The 15411-nt window shown below is 40.4% G+C and overlaps 1 protein-coding gene across 1 annotated transcript; it reads left to right on the top strand.

Moving 5' to 3' along the window:
- Nucleotides 1–1225: 1225 nt before the first annotated feature.
- LOC122995882 (NLR family CARD domain-containing protein 3-like) lies at nt 1226–13768 on the top strand. The gene is made up of 10 exons (XM_044371266.1): nt 1226–2043; nt 2317–2413; nt 2562–2650; nt 3549–3627; nt 3789–4017; nt 4188–5991; nt 6105–6278; nt 7220–7393; nt 12931–12977; nt 13110–13768. The coding sequence occupies exons 2-10, from the start codon at nt 2330–2332 to the stop codon at nt 13718–13720; spliced, it is 3291 nt and encodes a 1096-aa protein (XP_044227201.1). The 5' UTR covers nt 1226–2043; nt 2317–2329; the 3' UTR covers nt 13721–13768.
- Nucleotides 13769–15411: the final 1643 nt, after the last annotated feature.

The following is a 15411-nucleotide window of genomic DNA, read 5'->3' as shown; positions in this document are numbered from 1 at the left end:
AAGAGTGATAACAAAGGTGTTTGTCAGTAGTTAATATAGTAGACAGATACCACAAGATTAAAATTATAACGATCAAAATACATAACAGTTAACCCAACAGTAAAAATGACTCAGAGTTTTATTAGCAGCTCATTAGCCTCAGACAGCTCGTATGCTGCTAGCTTGGAAAGCATCTATGATGGAAAGAGAATCTACAGATGATGCAGCAACAAGAACATTTAGAGGGAGAATAAAAGATGCCTGTCAGTGTTTGCTCTGCTCAGTTTGAATGAAATGCTGGATGTTAGCATGTCAGTTAAACTAGCTGCTATAGAACTGTGTCAGTGTGGGTCGCTGCTAACACACAACACCCAACTGAGACCATGTGCTGGCTGAAGAATAGTGACATCACAAACCTCACAAATGACCTTCAATCAGCTTGTTTCAACAACTGTTGTATTTGACTGCAGTTGAGTTTCCTCCATCACTGTGTGTATTTCACAGCATCAGAGACAATAATGCAGGTCTTAATGAATGTTACCCCTGTGCCACACATTGTTCCACGTCTGCACTATTTTAACACTAATTCCATGCTGCAAATGAATGAAATAGATTATTAATAATATGCTGTTTAGTTGTGTTTAATGTTGAGCAGTAAAAGTAAACCATGTTTTAATAGATGTTCTGCAGTGAATTTATTGTTCATCAAACAGTAAAATGTGCTGCAGTTATATTAGGAACACTGTCACTAGCTAGCAAGTCAACAACAGCTCACCAACCTGACAGATACACATTTTATCAGCTTTCAACACGTCACTAACTGCACTTAAACACAGTCATGTGATTATGTTCTGACAGTTTGACATCAAATGAACTCAAACGGTTTCAAACAGTCTTGAGTTTGTTTGTGTAAAACATTTTATTCATTGTCAGAGAAGTTTAGTGTCAGTATGAAGGGTCGCCCCATTCAGTCACCTTTAAACTGGTGCATGTTTTAATAACCAGTATCATGCTGGTAGTGAGGGAGACTTTGTTTCACAGGTGGTATGGTTAGTGATTAACAGCTAATAAAAGTCATTAAATAATATTCTCTGGAATCTTTCTAAACTATATCACAGACAAACTGTTGAAAACATCTTTTCATTGATGATATTCAGTATTTTAACCAAGCTAAGAGCTGCAGCAATAGAAACTAAAGTTTATGTTGCTGCCAAACCTTCATTCAGTATCTTTACACTATATCAATATAAAATCAATGTCACATTATATAAACTACAAAGTGAATCACTGTCATCAAAACACAGTAAACTCTGTTTGTGGAATAATGACGGAGTTTAAACTACAATGTGATGCCTCATCACAGGAAGATCTTTGTTCTGCTGTACAGAACTGCATTTAGTGTTGAGTCAGACAGATTGTTCTCTCTTATTCTGCCTGTTTTAATCTTTACTGTACATGATGATGATGATGATGATGATGCTCCATTAATTCAACCATAAATCATGGAAACGTCTGTACTTTGATCCTTATAATCTAACACTGATTGACAGACAACATTCCCACAAGATCAAATAGAATATAACACAGCTGTAGCAACTATAACAGAACCATAAATAAAGATGAATGTAAATAAAAATATGATGCATTGATGCTCTGAAATACAAACATTCATGTGATCTTGTGGCTCCTTCTAATCTCCTCGGGGATAAAAGAGAGAGAACACGTTTAGTGTCTGACAAACTTCACAAGTTTTGTCTCCACTGATATTTGTGAAAATTGTTGCATCAGTATCTTTATGTATATTCACTAAATCATCAGTTGAAATACATGTCAGGCCTCTGAGTGTGATATGCTGCTTAACTGTTATTAATCAATAAAGTGTCATTCAGTACAATCTCTAATTAAAACAGCAAGAAGTACAAATGACTCCATAGAAAACCAGAGTCCTCAGACTGATGATGAAGGACTGATGAAGGAGAATCAGCAGCAGTTTCTCTCTCTGTGTTTCCTCTGCAGGTGAAGCTACAAAGACTCTGTGACTGGATGTGGATCTGAATTCACCTGGTGAGTATTTTTATTTCTTCTGCCACACAGCTGACTCCACCAGCAGCTCATCTCCATTAAATGTGCTCTATAGTGGTAAATGAAAAGCCAACAGAGAACTGGAACCTTCTGAAAGTAAATCATTAAACATTAAACCTCAGTGGAAATGAAGAATAATGTCTTACTTTGCCGCCATCTGGTGGTTGAATCAATAATGACGCCGTTGTAACTGCAGTGCTGGTGTGATGTGCAGCTTGTTGTAATGAATGAGCTTGTTGTTGTGTTTGTGTGAAGGTGTTTCTCTGCTATGGATCAGTGTGAGGACAGAGAGGAGGGAGTACCTCCCTCTAAAAGCTCTCTGTGTGGGGAACATGACAGCCAGACCAAAGCTCAGAGGTGAGATGAGGATCTCTAACTGTCCATCACTGTTCTCCACTCACATCACTCCACCATCATTATTCACACTCAGAGCTCTGTGTGTGTTGTGTTGAAGAACAAAGAAGCAGCACAGACCAGAGTCTGCTGGACCTGGACCTGGACCTGAACCCAGCTGTGTGTCCTTTAAGAGCGACCAGTCGAAGGGCGGTTTCATTAATTTTAAAGGACGACGTCCATCTGCTGATCAGATGTAAGCTGTAACTGACAGTAAACGTCGGGTTATGCTAGAAAAGAACTGGTTTGTACAACGTGTTGTCCGACCACGTAAGTGAAAAGCCGGCCGTCATAGAGAGGGAGGAGACGTGATAATCATTTAAATATGGAGATAACAGATCACATGTTCAGACAGTCTCTCCTGGAAGACATTAATGGTGTTGCACTCGCTTGTTCATATGAAAAGTGACATGATATGATTTATTTATACATTACAGACATAAAAAACATGTTAAAGTGAAAATACTTATTTCCAACATGGACCCAAGATGTTAAAAGACAAAACACAAGACACACAACATAAAACTGAATCACCACAAATTAAATAAAATAATAAGACAGGTGTCAGTAGAGTCTGCTGCTGTAAAGCCAGACTGATACAACATATTGTATCTGACTAAATACTCCTCAACCTGCTCAAACACAAGACGTCCAAAAACCTCAGACATGACACCTGTCGACTTTCTCATTTGCTCACATCTGAATGTCATTTTCATGCTGGGAGCTGCCCAGTTCAACCAGTCTGATACAAGCAGACACTGAGCAGCTCCACTGGAGCAGCTGGAGGTTGTAGCTGCCTTGCTCCAGGGCACTTCAGCAGTGTACAGTGAGGGAGGGAGAGCTGTATGGAGGTTGTTCAGGGCTGTTGGGACTAAACCAAACTGACTGATGAAGCAAAACACTGAGCTGAAAGCTACAAACAGAGTGAGCTGTTGATTCTCAGTGGGATCAGCAGGACTAGTAAAGCTTTACCACTACAGGGAGTCATCTGATTCTCTGTTCACATCCAAATATCACTTGATGGACCTTTAGCTTGTGTTTGTCTCTGTGTGGACAGACATAATGTGAGCTCATTCTTCATGATTCCTCCACAGAGTGGACCAGGAGAGCTCAGAGGTTCCCAGTGGTCAGTCTGCCCAGCAGCATCCAACACACCTGGACTCCATATTTATGGTCTGTACATGTACAACAACTACTTTTACATCTATTCTGTTCACAATCATCTCCATGCTGCACTTTGTAGAACAGTGGATCGTCAGTCTGTCCGACATGGATCTGATGTTTGCTTCATAATTTCAGTTTGATTGTGTCATTCATATAGTATTCTGTTCCAGCTGCTGGAGGAGAACATCTTCACCTTTGTGAAGAACGAGCTGAAGAAGATGCAGAAGGTTCTGAGTCCAGATTACCCAGAATGCTTAGAGAGTCAGAGGGAGGATGAGGAGATGTTGGACGGTGAGGAGGAAGAGCAGAGGAGGAGCAGCAGAGAGGCATTTCTGAAGATCACACAGCACTTCCTGAGGAGAATGAAGCAGGAGGAGCTGGCTGACCGTCTGCAGAGCAGTAAGAGGATTTTTACAAAGATTTAACATGATGGATAAATGAGACATTTACTGATGTCTCAACAGATGGAGGAAAATATGTTTTATTCACTCATTCTTTGAGGGAATTAAATGTTGAAATATTTGCTTCATACTTCATTCATTGATCCTGTTTCCTGTGTGTTCATTCAGGGAGTCGTGCTGACAGGTGTCAACGTAAACTCAAGTCTAACCTGCAGAAGAAGTTCCAGTGTGTGTTTGAGGGGATTGCTAAAGCAGGAAACCCAACCCTTCTGAATCAGATCTACACAGAGCTCTACGTCACAGAGGGAGGGACTGCAGAGGTCAATGATGAACATGAGGTCAGACAGATTGAAACAGCATCCAGGAAAACAGACAGACCAGAAACAACAATCAGACAAGAAGACATCTTTAAAGCCTCACCTGGAAGAGATGAACCAATCAGAACAGTGATGACAAAGGGAGTGGCTGGCATTGGGAAAACAGTCTTAACACAGAAGTTCACTCTGGACTGGGCTGAAGACAAAGCCAACAAGGACATACAGTTCACATTTCCATTCACTTTCAGAGAGCTGAATGTGCTGAAAGAGAAAAAGTACAGCTTGGTGGAACTTGTTCATCACTTCTTTACTGAAACCAAAGAAGCAGGAATCTGCAGGTTTGAAGAGTTCCAGGTTGTGTTCATCTTTGACGGTCTGGATGAGTGTCGACTTCCTCTGGACTTCCACAACAATAAGATCCTGACTGATGTTACAAAGTCCACCTCAGTGGATGTGCTACTGACAAACCTCATCAGGGGGAAACTGCTTCCCTCTGCTCGCCTCTGGATAACCACACGACCTGCAGCAGCCAATCAGATCCCTCCTTGGTGTGTTGACATGGTGACAGAGGTCAGAGGGTTCACTGACCCACAGAAGGAGGAGTACTTCAGGAAGAGATTCAGAGATAAGAAGCAGGCCAGCACCATCATCTCCCACATCAAGACATCACAAAGTCTCCACATCATGTGCCACATGCCAGTCTTCTGCTGGATCACTGCTACAGTTCTGGAGGATGTGTTGAAGAGCAGAGGGGGAGGAAAGCTGCCCAAGACCCTCACTGAGATGTACATCCACTTCCTGGTGGTTCAGTCCAAACTGAAGAAGGTCAAGTATGATGGAGGAGCTGAGACAGATCCACACTGGAGTCCAGAGAGCAGAAAGATGATTGAGTCTCTGGGAAAACTGGCTTTTGAGCAGCTGCAGAAAGGCAACCTGATCTTCTATGAATTAGACCTGACAGAGTGTGGCATCGATATCAGAGCAGCCTCAGTGTACTCAGGAGTGTTCACACAGGTCTTTAAAGAGGAGAGAGGGCTGTACCAGGACAAGGTGTTCTGCTTTGTCCATCTGAGCGTTCAGGAGTTTCTGGCTGCTCTTCATGTCCATCTGACATTCATCAACTCTGGAGTCAATCTGCTGGCAGAAAACAGAACAACATCCCAGAAGTCTGAAACAATAGAAGAAAAATCTGCAGAGCCACATTTCTACCAGAGTGCTGTGGACGAGGCCTTAAAGAGTCCAAATGGGCACCTGGACTTGTTCCTCCGCTTCCTCTTGGGTCTTTCACTGCAGACCAATCAGACTCTCCTACGAGGTCTGCTGACACAGACAGGAAGTAGCTCACTGACCAGTCAGGAAACAGTCGAGTACATCAAGGAGAAGATCAGTGAGGATCTGTCTGCAGAGAGAAGCATCAATCTGTTCCACTGTCTGAATGAACTGAATGATCATTCTTTAGTGGAGGAGATCCAACAGTCCCTGAGTTCAGGACGTCTCTCCACAGATAAACTGTCTCCTGCTCAGTGGTCAGCTCTGGTCTTCATCTTACTGTCATCAGAAAAAGATCTGGACGTGTTTGACCTGAAGAAATACTCTGCTTCAGAGGAGGCTCTTCTGAGGCTGCTGCCAGTGGTCAAAGCCTCCAACAAAGCTCTGTAAGTGCACAGATAGTTATTTATTGATTGATTTATTGAAAAGATATTCAAACAAATACATTCAAGATGGGAGAAAAATACGTTTTTAAGTATGTTTCCACATTTGTTCTCAGACTAAGTGGTTGTAACCTCTCAGAGAGAAGCTGTGCAGCTCTGTCCTCAGTTCTCAGCTCCCAGTCCTCCAGTCTGAAAGAGCTAGACATGAGTAATAACAACCTGCAAAGTTCAGGAGTGAAGCTGCTGTCTGCTGGACTAGAGAGTCCACACTGTGCACTGGAAACTCTCAGGTCAGGATTCATCAACCTGCTCAAATGATCACCATTTAATCTGTGATTTATATGAGTTGATAAACACCTGAGCATTTTCTCTACTGAAATTATTTTCAGACCAGTTGTTTGTTTAGACCCTGTGAATAACTTTCTATTTATATGTTTTCATTAGTTTTGTTCTGTCTCCACTGTTGGAACCTGAAATACCAGAGAGGAGATTTAGATTCAAAAACTGAATGAAGAACTGTGTAACTGGCCCAAAGTAACACACATGCAGACAGTTATTCAGTGATCAGTGTTTTGGTAACAGTTATAGTTTCTTTTAATTTCAGAGCAGCATCTGTGCTGGGATGATAGTGATTTTTAGGCACAATGGTGATATGACAGTGCTCCCCAGCTGTTATGTGGTTAACCACCATTTAATTCTTCTTTTGTTTCAAATAACCTTAAAACTCTGGATGATTCCTGAAACTGTGTGAAGTATAGTCAGTGAGTATGAGTGAAGGAGTCAGAAATGTTTTCTTGCTGTTCCACAACCTTCAGTCCTGATCTGTATTCAACTGCGAGCATCTGAGATAGAGACATTTACCTCTGTGACATGTTGGAGGTTTGAAGTTTTTACAAACTGTAGTCAGAGCTGTCACCTGCAGCTCTTCATCTTATCAGCTCATTGTGGCTGCTTCTTCTTTTACTATTCTTTATTTAGACCTATTTTTAGCAGTGAAGAGTTAGCAGACGCTAACATCATGTTGACTAAGGTTACAGAAAGCTGGAACTGCCTCACAATACAAACATTACTGTGGTTGGCCATTTGAATTTAGAAGTAGTGACTGGAAGTATTAAGTTTAACTCTAAAGATTACAGAAACATATTGGTGATGAAAGTAATAAACACACTACCTTTCAGTCCTGCAATGATCTTAGATCATGTGACATGTATGTTGTTTTGTGTGTCTGCAGCCTGTCAGGATGTCTGATCACAGAGGAAGGCTGTGCTTCTCTGACCTCAGCTCTGAGCTCCAACCCCTCCCATCTGAGAGAGCTAGATCTGAGCTACAATCATCCAGGAGACTTGGGAGAGAAGCTGCTGTCTGCTGGACTGGAGGATCCACACTGGAGACTGGACACTCTCAGGTATGGATAGACAGGTGGACTCTCTCAGGTATGGACCAACTCAGTCTCACAGCAATTTGTGAAATAGTCATGTAATTTAATCTATCTATTCGTGTACATTGACACAATTTTTCCATTTATTTCATGACAGTCAGCAGGATTTTCAAACTAATGTATTTCAGGTGGAAGCAGGTTTTGTTCCTGCAGCAGGTTTTTTTCTGTCAGTTGGGACTCGGGAGCTCAGAGGCTGTATTGTTTGTTTCTCATTTGTTATTCATTTTTAAATTATAACCGCTACATCACTCGACATTTAATCAAAAGATTTTATCCTTGTTTTTATTTTTTTACTCTAATATTACCAGTCTGGTGGGACCGGGGTATTTTTCTCACTGTCGATTTTAATATCTTTAACATTTCTCAACACTAAACAAGAAGGTGTCCTTGTTAACTCAACAATATGAAAGGTTATGACCATCTGTTTTAATTATTTCAGCTTTGATTGCGAGAAATCAAGTTTTCTTGTCAGTTTTGGACAATAGTGGAAGCAGCTACGTTAGCCTACCCATGATCCTCAGCGACCGTTACTATGGTGAAGACGCCAGCTAAAGCGGTGACATAAATTATATTCAGTATAACATTATACATTACTGAAGATTGGTGGTTACAATCAGGAACAGTTTGGGACTCATTGTTGACTAAAGCTTTGTCATGTAGCTACACAGTCCTCTAGAGTTTTTATTTCAATGCAGCTGTTATTTGTTTGTACCGATGAACTGATCAGCTGGGAGAGTTTCAGCTCATTAACTGTTGGAAATGTTTAAACAGGATGTCATGAAACAGTTCATCTAGGAAAATAAATGAGATTACTTTTTCTACTTTTTCTACTTTCACTGTTTTTGTGTGACGATTGTTATCACAGCTCTTTGTTGATTAAAAAAAGCTTTTTTAAGAAAAAAATTAGATTACTTCCCAGTGGCCCAGAGTAACTCCTCCACCTTCGCATATTGAATTTATTTTTAGGGCCAACTTTTAGTACAGTTATTTTTATTATTATTTTATTTTTTTGTGAGCCAATGGGCTATCTATACGAAGGTGTGAATTCTGTGATGATGAATATATATATATATATACACACTATATTGCCAAAAGAATTGGCTCACTTTAATATATATATATATATATATATATATATATATATATATAATCAGAGGAAGCTGGTCCATAGAGGCAGAGGAGGTTGCTCATCTTCTATTTTTGAGAGGCAACAGGGAGATCAAAATATAAAAAGAATACTTGGTAGAAATAAAACATTACCAAATTTCATTGTCATTTAAAAAATATTTATTCTCTCTTTGATGGAAAAAATCCATGATTGAAATTCTGATTAAAATGCTTCAACAGTGACACCTGCAGGGCAGGAGGAGAAAGAGCAGTGTGTGTGAGGTGGTGGTGGGGAGCAGTGGGGGGGGGGGGGGGGGGGGGGGGGGGGGTCAGAGGAGGACGGGCTCCTGCTGTCCTCCTCAGGGCGGATCTCCTACATCAATTTAAAGTACTTTTTTCATGCTAATCTAAGATTGGCCAAGACACGTAAAATGACGTTCCAAGGGAGGACGTCCTCCCTAACCAATCAACAACCAGAATACAATATTGACATCACTTTGGTCCAATGATAGTTTCCAGATTTCATCTTCAGTTCTCTACAACTGTAACGTACATGAGTGTGACGAACTGATAAGAGAAGAAGAGCAGTAAGATATAGATAAATTGATAGAGTAGCATATTAGAAAATTAATTATAACTTGAAAATTACAAACTATTTTTTTAAACACATCAGTAAAACATTACATCACATTTGGGCCCTTTCAACAACCAAATTACCCTCAGCGGGACTACGGTGACGTGCTGCTGCTCTGAAGTGAACTCCTCCCAACAACGATAGAAAGTTAACAACATCATTTAAATGAAACAACCAGGAGAGTTAGCTTGTTTGTCATTGTTGCTAATGATATCAGACTGGTTAACCAGCAGCCACAAAGTTCTGTTAACTAACAAACAAGATGACCAACAGCCACAAATGGATGTTATGACATGAATACTTCATCTCCATGATAGAAAGAAGAAGACATCAGATAACGTGAGTCAGATACAGCTTCTCTCTCTCTGTCTCTTTGGTTGCTAATTTCATCTCTGATGGTTAAATGTCTCTGTGTGGCTGTTGTGTGAATTTATCTCCTTAACCAGAATGCAGCAGAGATCATATAATGTGCTGTAGGTAGTTTGCTTGTTGAAGTTACAGTGAGCTGTCTGGACTCACTCATTCATGTGGAATTGATCCAGTTTTTAATCGAGTGGTTGTTCAGTCACCTGTTGAGGTTGTGTGATTAGTGAATGAGTGTGCAGGAGGTCTGGCTGCTTGTTGTGACAGTTTCTTCAGTTGGTTTTTAAGCTGAGTCGTTTATTAAGTAATAAGCTTAAAGTAACTAGAATAACAAGTGTTAACATGTCAGCTTTGTAGACTATATTTTATATGTGATGCATATAGATCAGAGTGTGTAAGTCATGTATTTGATACATGCATTAATACTTTCTGATGTGAACCTACACTTTTAGATCTGTGAGTGTTTTTAGTGTTCAGTCTTTCTAGTGTTCAGCATTGATCTGTTCCTGTATCACATTATAAGCTTTGTGGTACTTTATATATTTCTGTATACTAAGAAAATACACAGGAAACACGTGTAAATCATGTGATATGTTGTCTGTTTCTGACAAGAACATAAATCTGTTGTCACAATAGAACAATACTATAAATTTGAATTTAACTTTGTTGGTAAAATGACACATTGTGAACCACTGCACGACTAAAATGAGCTCTTCTTTGTTTAGAAACAATATGTATATGCTAAATGTCTTTAAAGAAGCAGCCTTTTCACCACTCAGGGCTTTTTGTTTTTGAAAGCAAATTGTTTTATTGGCATATAAAACTGTCCCCCACCCCTCTGATTTCATCAGCTGGGGAACAATGATATAGTTTGATGTGGTTTGTTGTGAGATTCCATGTTGGTTTTTCTCCTGTCCTCCCCAATATTTTGAGTCACCAGCCGCCACTGATATAACTATATATATATTATATATGTTCAGACGCGGCGCTAGAGTAAATCAATAGGATTTCATGATTTTCATGAGGGGGCACAATGCATTGTATATTTGTTTAACCTGTTATCAAACAAGTTGAACACAGCTTTGGGCGGAGGATACACAGACCCCCGGTCCTTGTGAAAGAAAACTGAATAGTAGGTTATCATTTTATAAATCTTTTGTTTATATGTTGCAAATGTTTTTAAACTAAGGGGTCAGTGGTTGTTGTCAACTGAATGTGATGTAATGTCATTGTCATTTTGGTATACATGCTGGTGAAGAAATCCTGCTCCTAGTCTAGTTGAACTCTTGAACTTGTTTCTATCTGAGGGCTGCTTGCTGACCTCTGGGGTTAGCTAGAGATATCTTTGTCTTAAGCCTGCTGTTTTAGAGACTGTGTGGATCATGAGGTATCTAGACAAGCTAAAGTTGAAGGATGTCCATGTTTGAAGTTATTGATTGACCATGAGGTCTCTGTTAGATTGTATGACCATACTTGTTTGTAAGAAGGTGTAACAGTTTGTGGAAGTGTCTATTAGGGACCAGACTGTTTTAGCTTTCATTCTGGAGAGGTATAAAGCTGTCTGGTTTGGGTTAACAATCTTTAGAGAAAGGGCCGGCTGAACAACATGCTTTCTCTCCAAAAATACAAGATGATTGTATTTTTGTTTGTGTTTGGACATTTGTATAATTGTTACTGATGGTGTGATGGATTGTACAGCGTCTACAACTGCGTCAACAAGTAACAATGTTTAATGCTTTCTTTATGTCTCTGTGTGGTTCTTGAGCAACGATAAAACATTTCCACAACATCCTCCCGCCAGTTAAAAAGAAAAAGATTTAGTCTTATATCACCACATTTACACACATATACATGGATTCAAATGAACAGATTCATTTCATTTATTTTATTAAGCTACATAACAGTTTAGATTTTTATTATAGCTACATTACAGTCTGAATAACATCATTTACTGCATCTCTCTGTCAGTGAAGTTTTGTTTTGTGAGATAAAAAGTGTTAGTGGAGCTTTGAGTTGAGATTATTTTGTCACAGTACAGTCAGGTAGGTGTGTTGAAGCTGAGCTGCTGCTGTTCCAGCTGCAGAATGATCTACTGCGTCCTCTCGTCCTCACAAGTTTGTACTACTGAGTCCAACTTGCCAAGTCTGAACTAGCAAGTACACAAGTCCCAACTTGGTGTATTTGGTATTGAGAATATATCAAGTACGTCATATATAAGATATATGCACATATTTTTTCCAGCTGGCTGAGGAGACTATTATGCATGCAAGCATAGATTGTACTAAATATGATCAATAAAGACAATATATGAAGGACGAACTCAGGACTCTGGACTTCAGGAGCTCAGTGTGAAAACTTTAATGAACCTGCCAAGTGGGTGCAGCAGTAGTTTTCTTTGAGTTTATTAGACAGACAGGATTAATGTGTAGGATTTAATCTCTGGTCCACACCCCGGAGCAGAAGGTGGCGGTAAGTAAAGTTTTCCTAGTGGGGACCCCCAGACCCCTCACTGATAAACTGGTCTGACTGGAGCTATATTTATATTTATACCCAGCCTGGATGATTTTCCCAGTCCAGCCCTGCTGTATAATGTAAGACTGAGACAGACAGGTGGACGCTCTCAGGTGAGGACAGACAGGTGGACACTCTCAGGTACAGACAGACAGGTGGACACTCTCAGGTGAGGACAGACAGGTGGACACTCTTAGGTGAAGACAGGTGGACACTCTCAGGTGAGGACAGACAGGTGGACACTCTCAGGTACAGACAGACAGGTGGACACTCATAGGTGAGGACAGACAGGTGGACACTCTCAGGTACAGACAGACAGGTGGACACTCATAGGTGAGGACAGACAGGTGGACACTCTCAGGTGAGGACAGACAGGTGGACACTCTCAGGTGAGGACAGACAGGTGGACACTCTCAGGTGAGGACAGACAGGTGGACAGTAAATCAGCTCAAACTCTTGAGACTGCAGCTGATTGTCAGCTGTAACCATCATGCAGGAATGTTCCACCTGTGTGAGAGGAAATAACTTGTCAGTCGTCCAAAGATTGTTGAGGAAAGACAAACAGAAACAGGCGGTTTATCATTTTCATGTTAGTGTGAATCAGTTTAAACAGTCCTGTCATCTGTTCACAATACAAACTGCTGAGTCTGACAAGAAAAAGTCTCATTGTTGACATGATTTGACTTTGAGACGCCTGTTTCTGATTGGCTGAATGTAGCTGCTGTCGATAGTCGTGGTGCGACGTGATGTGATGGACGGTTGTGTTGCCTAGCAACAGCAAAGCAGCTCAGTGTGATGAGGATCAGAGCTGCTTTTTCTAGAGTGATGTCATGTCCATGTTTGCATGCTGAAAGAGAACGTGCTGCTCTGACCCCCCTCCTCCTTTCAGGCTGCAGCCTGCTGGAGTCCGATGGTTGACACCAGGTCTGAGGAAGTGTAAGTGTGTTTTTCATTTCATTCATCAAAACAAAGCTCATTCACATCCTACTGAGGATGAAGATGATGTCATCATCAAACAGATGATAGATCAATAACTGCAGCTGTATTGTGTCTCGTTCTCTCCATCAGATTTCTGTCAACTCACACTGGATCCAAACACAGTAAACAGAGAACTCAAACTGTCTGACAACAACAGGAAGGTGACACGTGTGTATGAGGATCAGTCATATCCTGATCATCCAGACAGATTTGATTACTATCATCAGCTGCTGTGTAGAAATGATCTGACTGGTCGCTGTTACTGGGAGGTCGAGTGGAGAGGAGGAGTTCAGGTATCAGTGAGTTACAGAGGAATCAACAGGAAAGGACACAGTGATGACTGTAGGTTTGGATTTAATGATCAGTCCTGGAGTCTGAACTGCTCTGATGGTGGTCGTTACTATGTCCGTCACAATAACAGATTAACATCCATCTCCTCCTCCTCCTCCTCCTCCTCCTCCTCCTCTGTCTCTAACAGAGTAGCAGTGTATGTGGACTGTCCTGCTGGCACTCTGTCCTTCTACAGAGTCTCCTCTGACACACTGATCCACCTCCACACCTTCAACACCACATTCACTCAGCCTCTGTGTGCTGGGTTTAGGTTTGGGTTCTACTGGCCTGGTTCCTCAGCGTCTCTGTGTGGTCTGGAGGAGGAAGAGTCTCCTCCTGTTAGAGAAACTTTCTCACTGCTGACCAGATAGTTCAGTCTGTACAGGATCAGACACAGCTGATGGTATTTAGTACCAACTGCTTGTAAATGTAAACATGGTTTCCACATGATTGACAGTTTGTTTGTAAAATGAATCAAATGATAAACTGAGTCCAGTTGTTGTTGTTTTCTGTTGTTAGTGTATTAGAAAGGCTTGAACTGTAATGGGATAATGGGAATGGGATCTTCACAATGTTTAGTTGTAGTTCTTCTAGTAGTTTCATAGTAACTGTGTTACCTGATTCCTTCACTTATTTAGAGATCACATGACAAATGATGGTCAGAACAACAGGCCTCCTATTGGCTGGTTAAATGAACACCTCTAATGGTGAAGGCTGAGGCTCAGCAGCTGGAGTGTGGCTGCTTTTATGCTGCGTTCATATCATATTGGAATGATGCTAATTATGAGATTCTGACTTGTAAATAGAATTCAGGTCAACATTCAAGTGGTAATTATGAAGTGGAAAAGCTGAAAGCTCTGATATTTACTGGATATGGTGGATTATTGTCAATAACAGTATTTTTGAGCCTCATTCCACCAACTTTGTAATCATGCAGCCGTCTTGATTTGTTGTGTGACATGAACGCTGGCGAGTTGTAAACATGGGAATCTTTCCCGCCTCTACCATCCATCCCATATGATGTGAACACAGCATTAGAGATGAGAAGTCCAGGAGCTGTTGTGTGTTTCTGACATACAGGAAGTATTTAGTTTTTCTCTGGAGTGTTTATTTAGTTCCTGTGTAGAGAATAAAGTTCATGATGATCAGTAGCTGATGTTAGTTTTCTCCATTTATTTTTGTGTGTGTGCATGTTAATTCATATCTAATTTCATATAGTAGATTGAAGGTATTTGACAGTTTCAGGACTGTTTAAAGTGTCAGTTTAATGTGTTTAGCTCACATTCAGTCTGACAGCTGTTGTTCAACATCAGACACACATTATTATTCCAAGCAGAGTATTTTTATATTCTTAAAACATGTGCGGAGGATCTTTAAAGTTCAGACAGTCTGTGACGACACAACTGACGTCAGTTAAAGTCCGTTTTGATTTTTTACATCCGCTGTCAAACTTTTTGGCTTTTTTTGGTCAGAGCGACTCAGAAACGATGAGTTCTGATGGTGTTTATTGATCAGATTGATCGATTGGATTCATGTTCTACAGACACACTGTGAGATACATAATCAAAGTCTAAAAATACATCAAAGGAACTTTACAACATATCTGATATACTATGTAAACTTTGTAAATGTGCATCACATAAGATAGATGATGTGGTTCAGTCAAACTGCTGATGTGAGAGTGGAAGAACAAACTGGTTTTAATGGTTTTAATGGTGACACACTGTAAAGAGACAGTTTGATTTCTGATGGTGAATGAAAAGACTTCATATAAATATGTTTAATAAGTATGTATTTGAACACTGGTGGAGTTTATTGATCCACTGGATGTGATTATTTCAAACATCTTCATTTCTTTTTAAAGCCTAAATGTTCCTGTTTTCATGTTTTAAAGTGTGAGTGAAGCAAACAGCTCCTCCTCTGACAGGATGTGATGCTGTGAGTGAACAGCAGGTGGCAGCAGACGCTCATGTTTCTGTTCCTCCAACACTTGAGTTTCACACAGTTTATATGTTCAGAGGTGGAAGAAATAAAACGCATCCTTTACTTTAGTAAAAGTAGT

Source organism: Thunnus albacares, chromosome 13, assembly GCF_914725855.1.
Source record: "Thunnus albacares chromosome 13, fThuAlb1.1, whole genome shotgun sequence".
In the NCBI taxonomy this organism is placed as follows: Eukaryota; Metazoa; Chordata; class Actinopteri; order Scombriformes; family Scombridae; genus Thunnus; species Thunnus albacares.
The sequence above is the reverse complement of the archived record's forward strand: the minus strand, read 5'-3'. Positions and strand labels throughout refer to the sequence as shown.

Coding starts and splice junctions, on each gene's coding strand:
- LOC122995882 (XM_044371266.1), top strand. CDS start 2,330: ATGGATCAGTGTGAGGACAGAGAGGAGGGAGTACCTCCCTCTAAAAGC. Junction 2,414..2,561: donor ATGACAGCCAGACCAAAGCT/CAGAGGTGAGAT, acceptor CCTGGACCTGGA/CCTGAACCCAGCTGTGTGTC. Junction 12,978..13,109: donor GACACCAGGTCTGAGGAAGT/GTAAGTGTGTTT, acceptor TCTCTCCATCAG/ATTTCTGTCAACTCACACTG.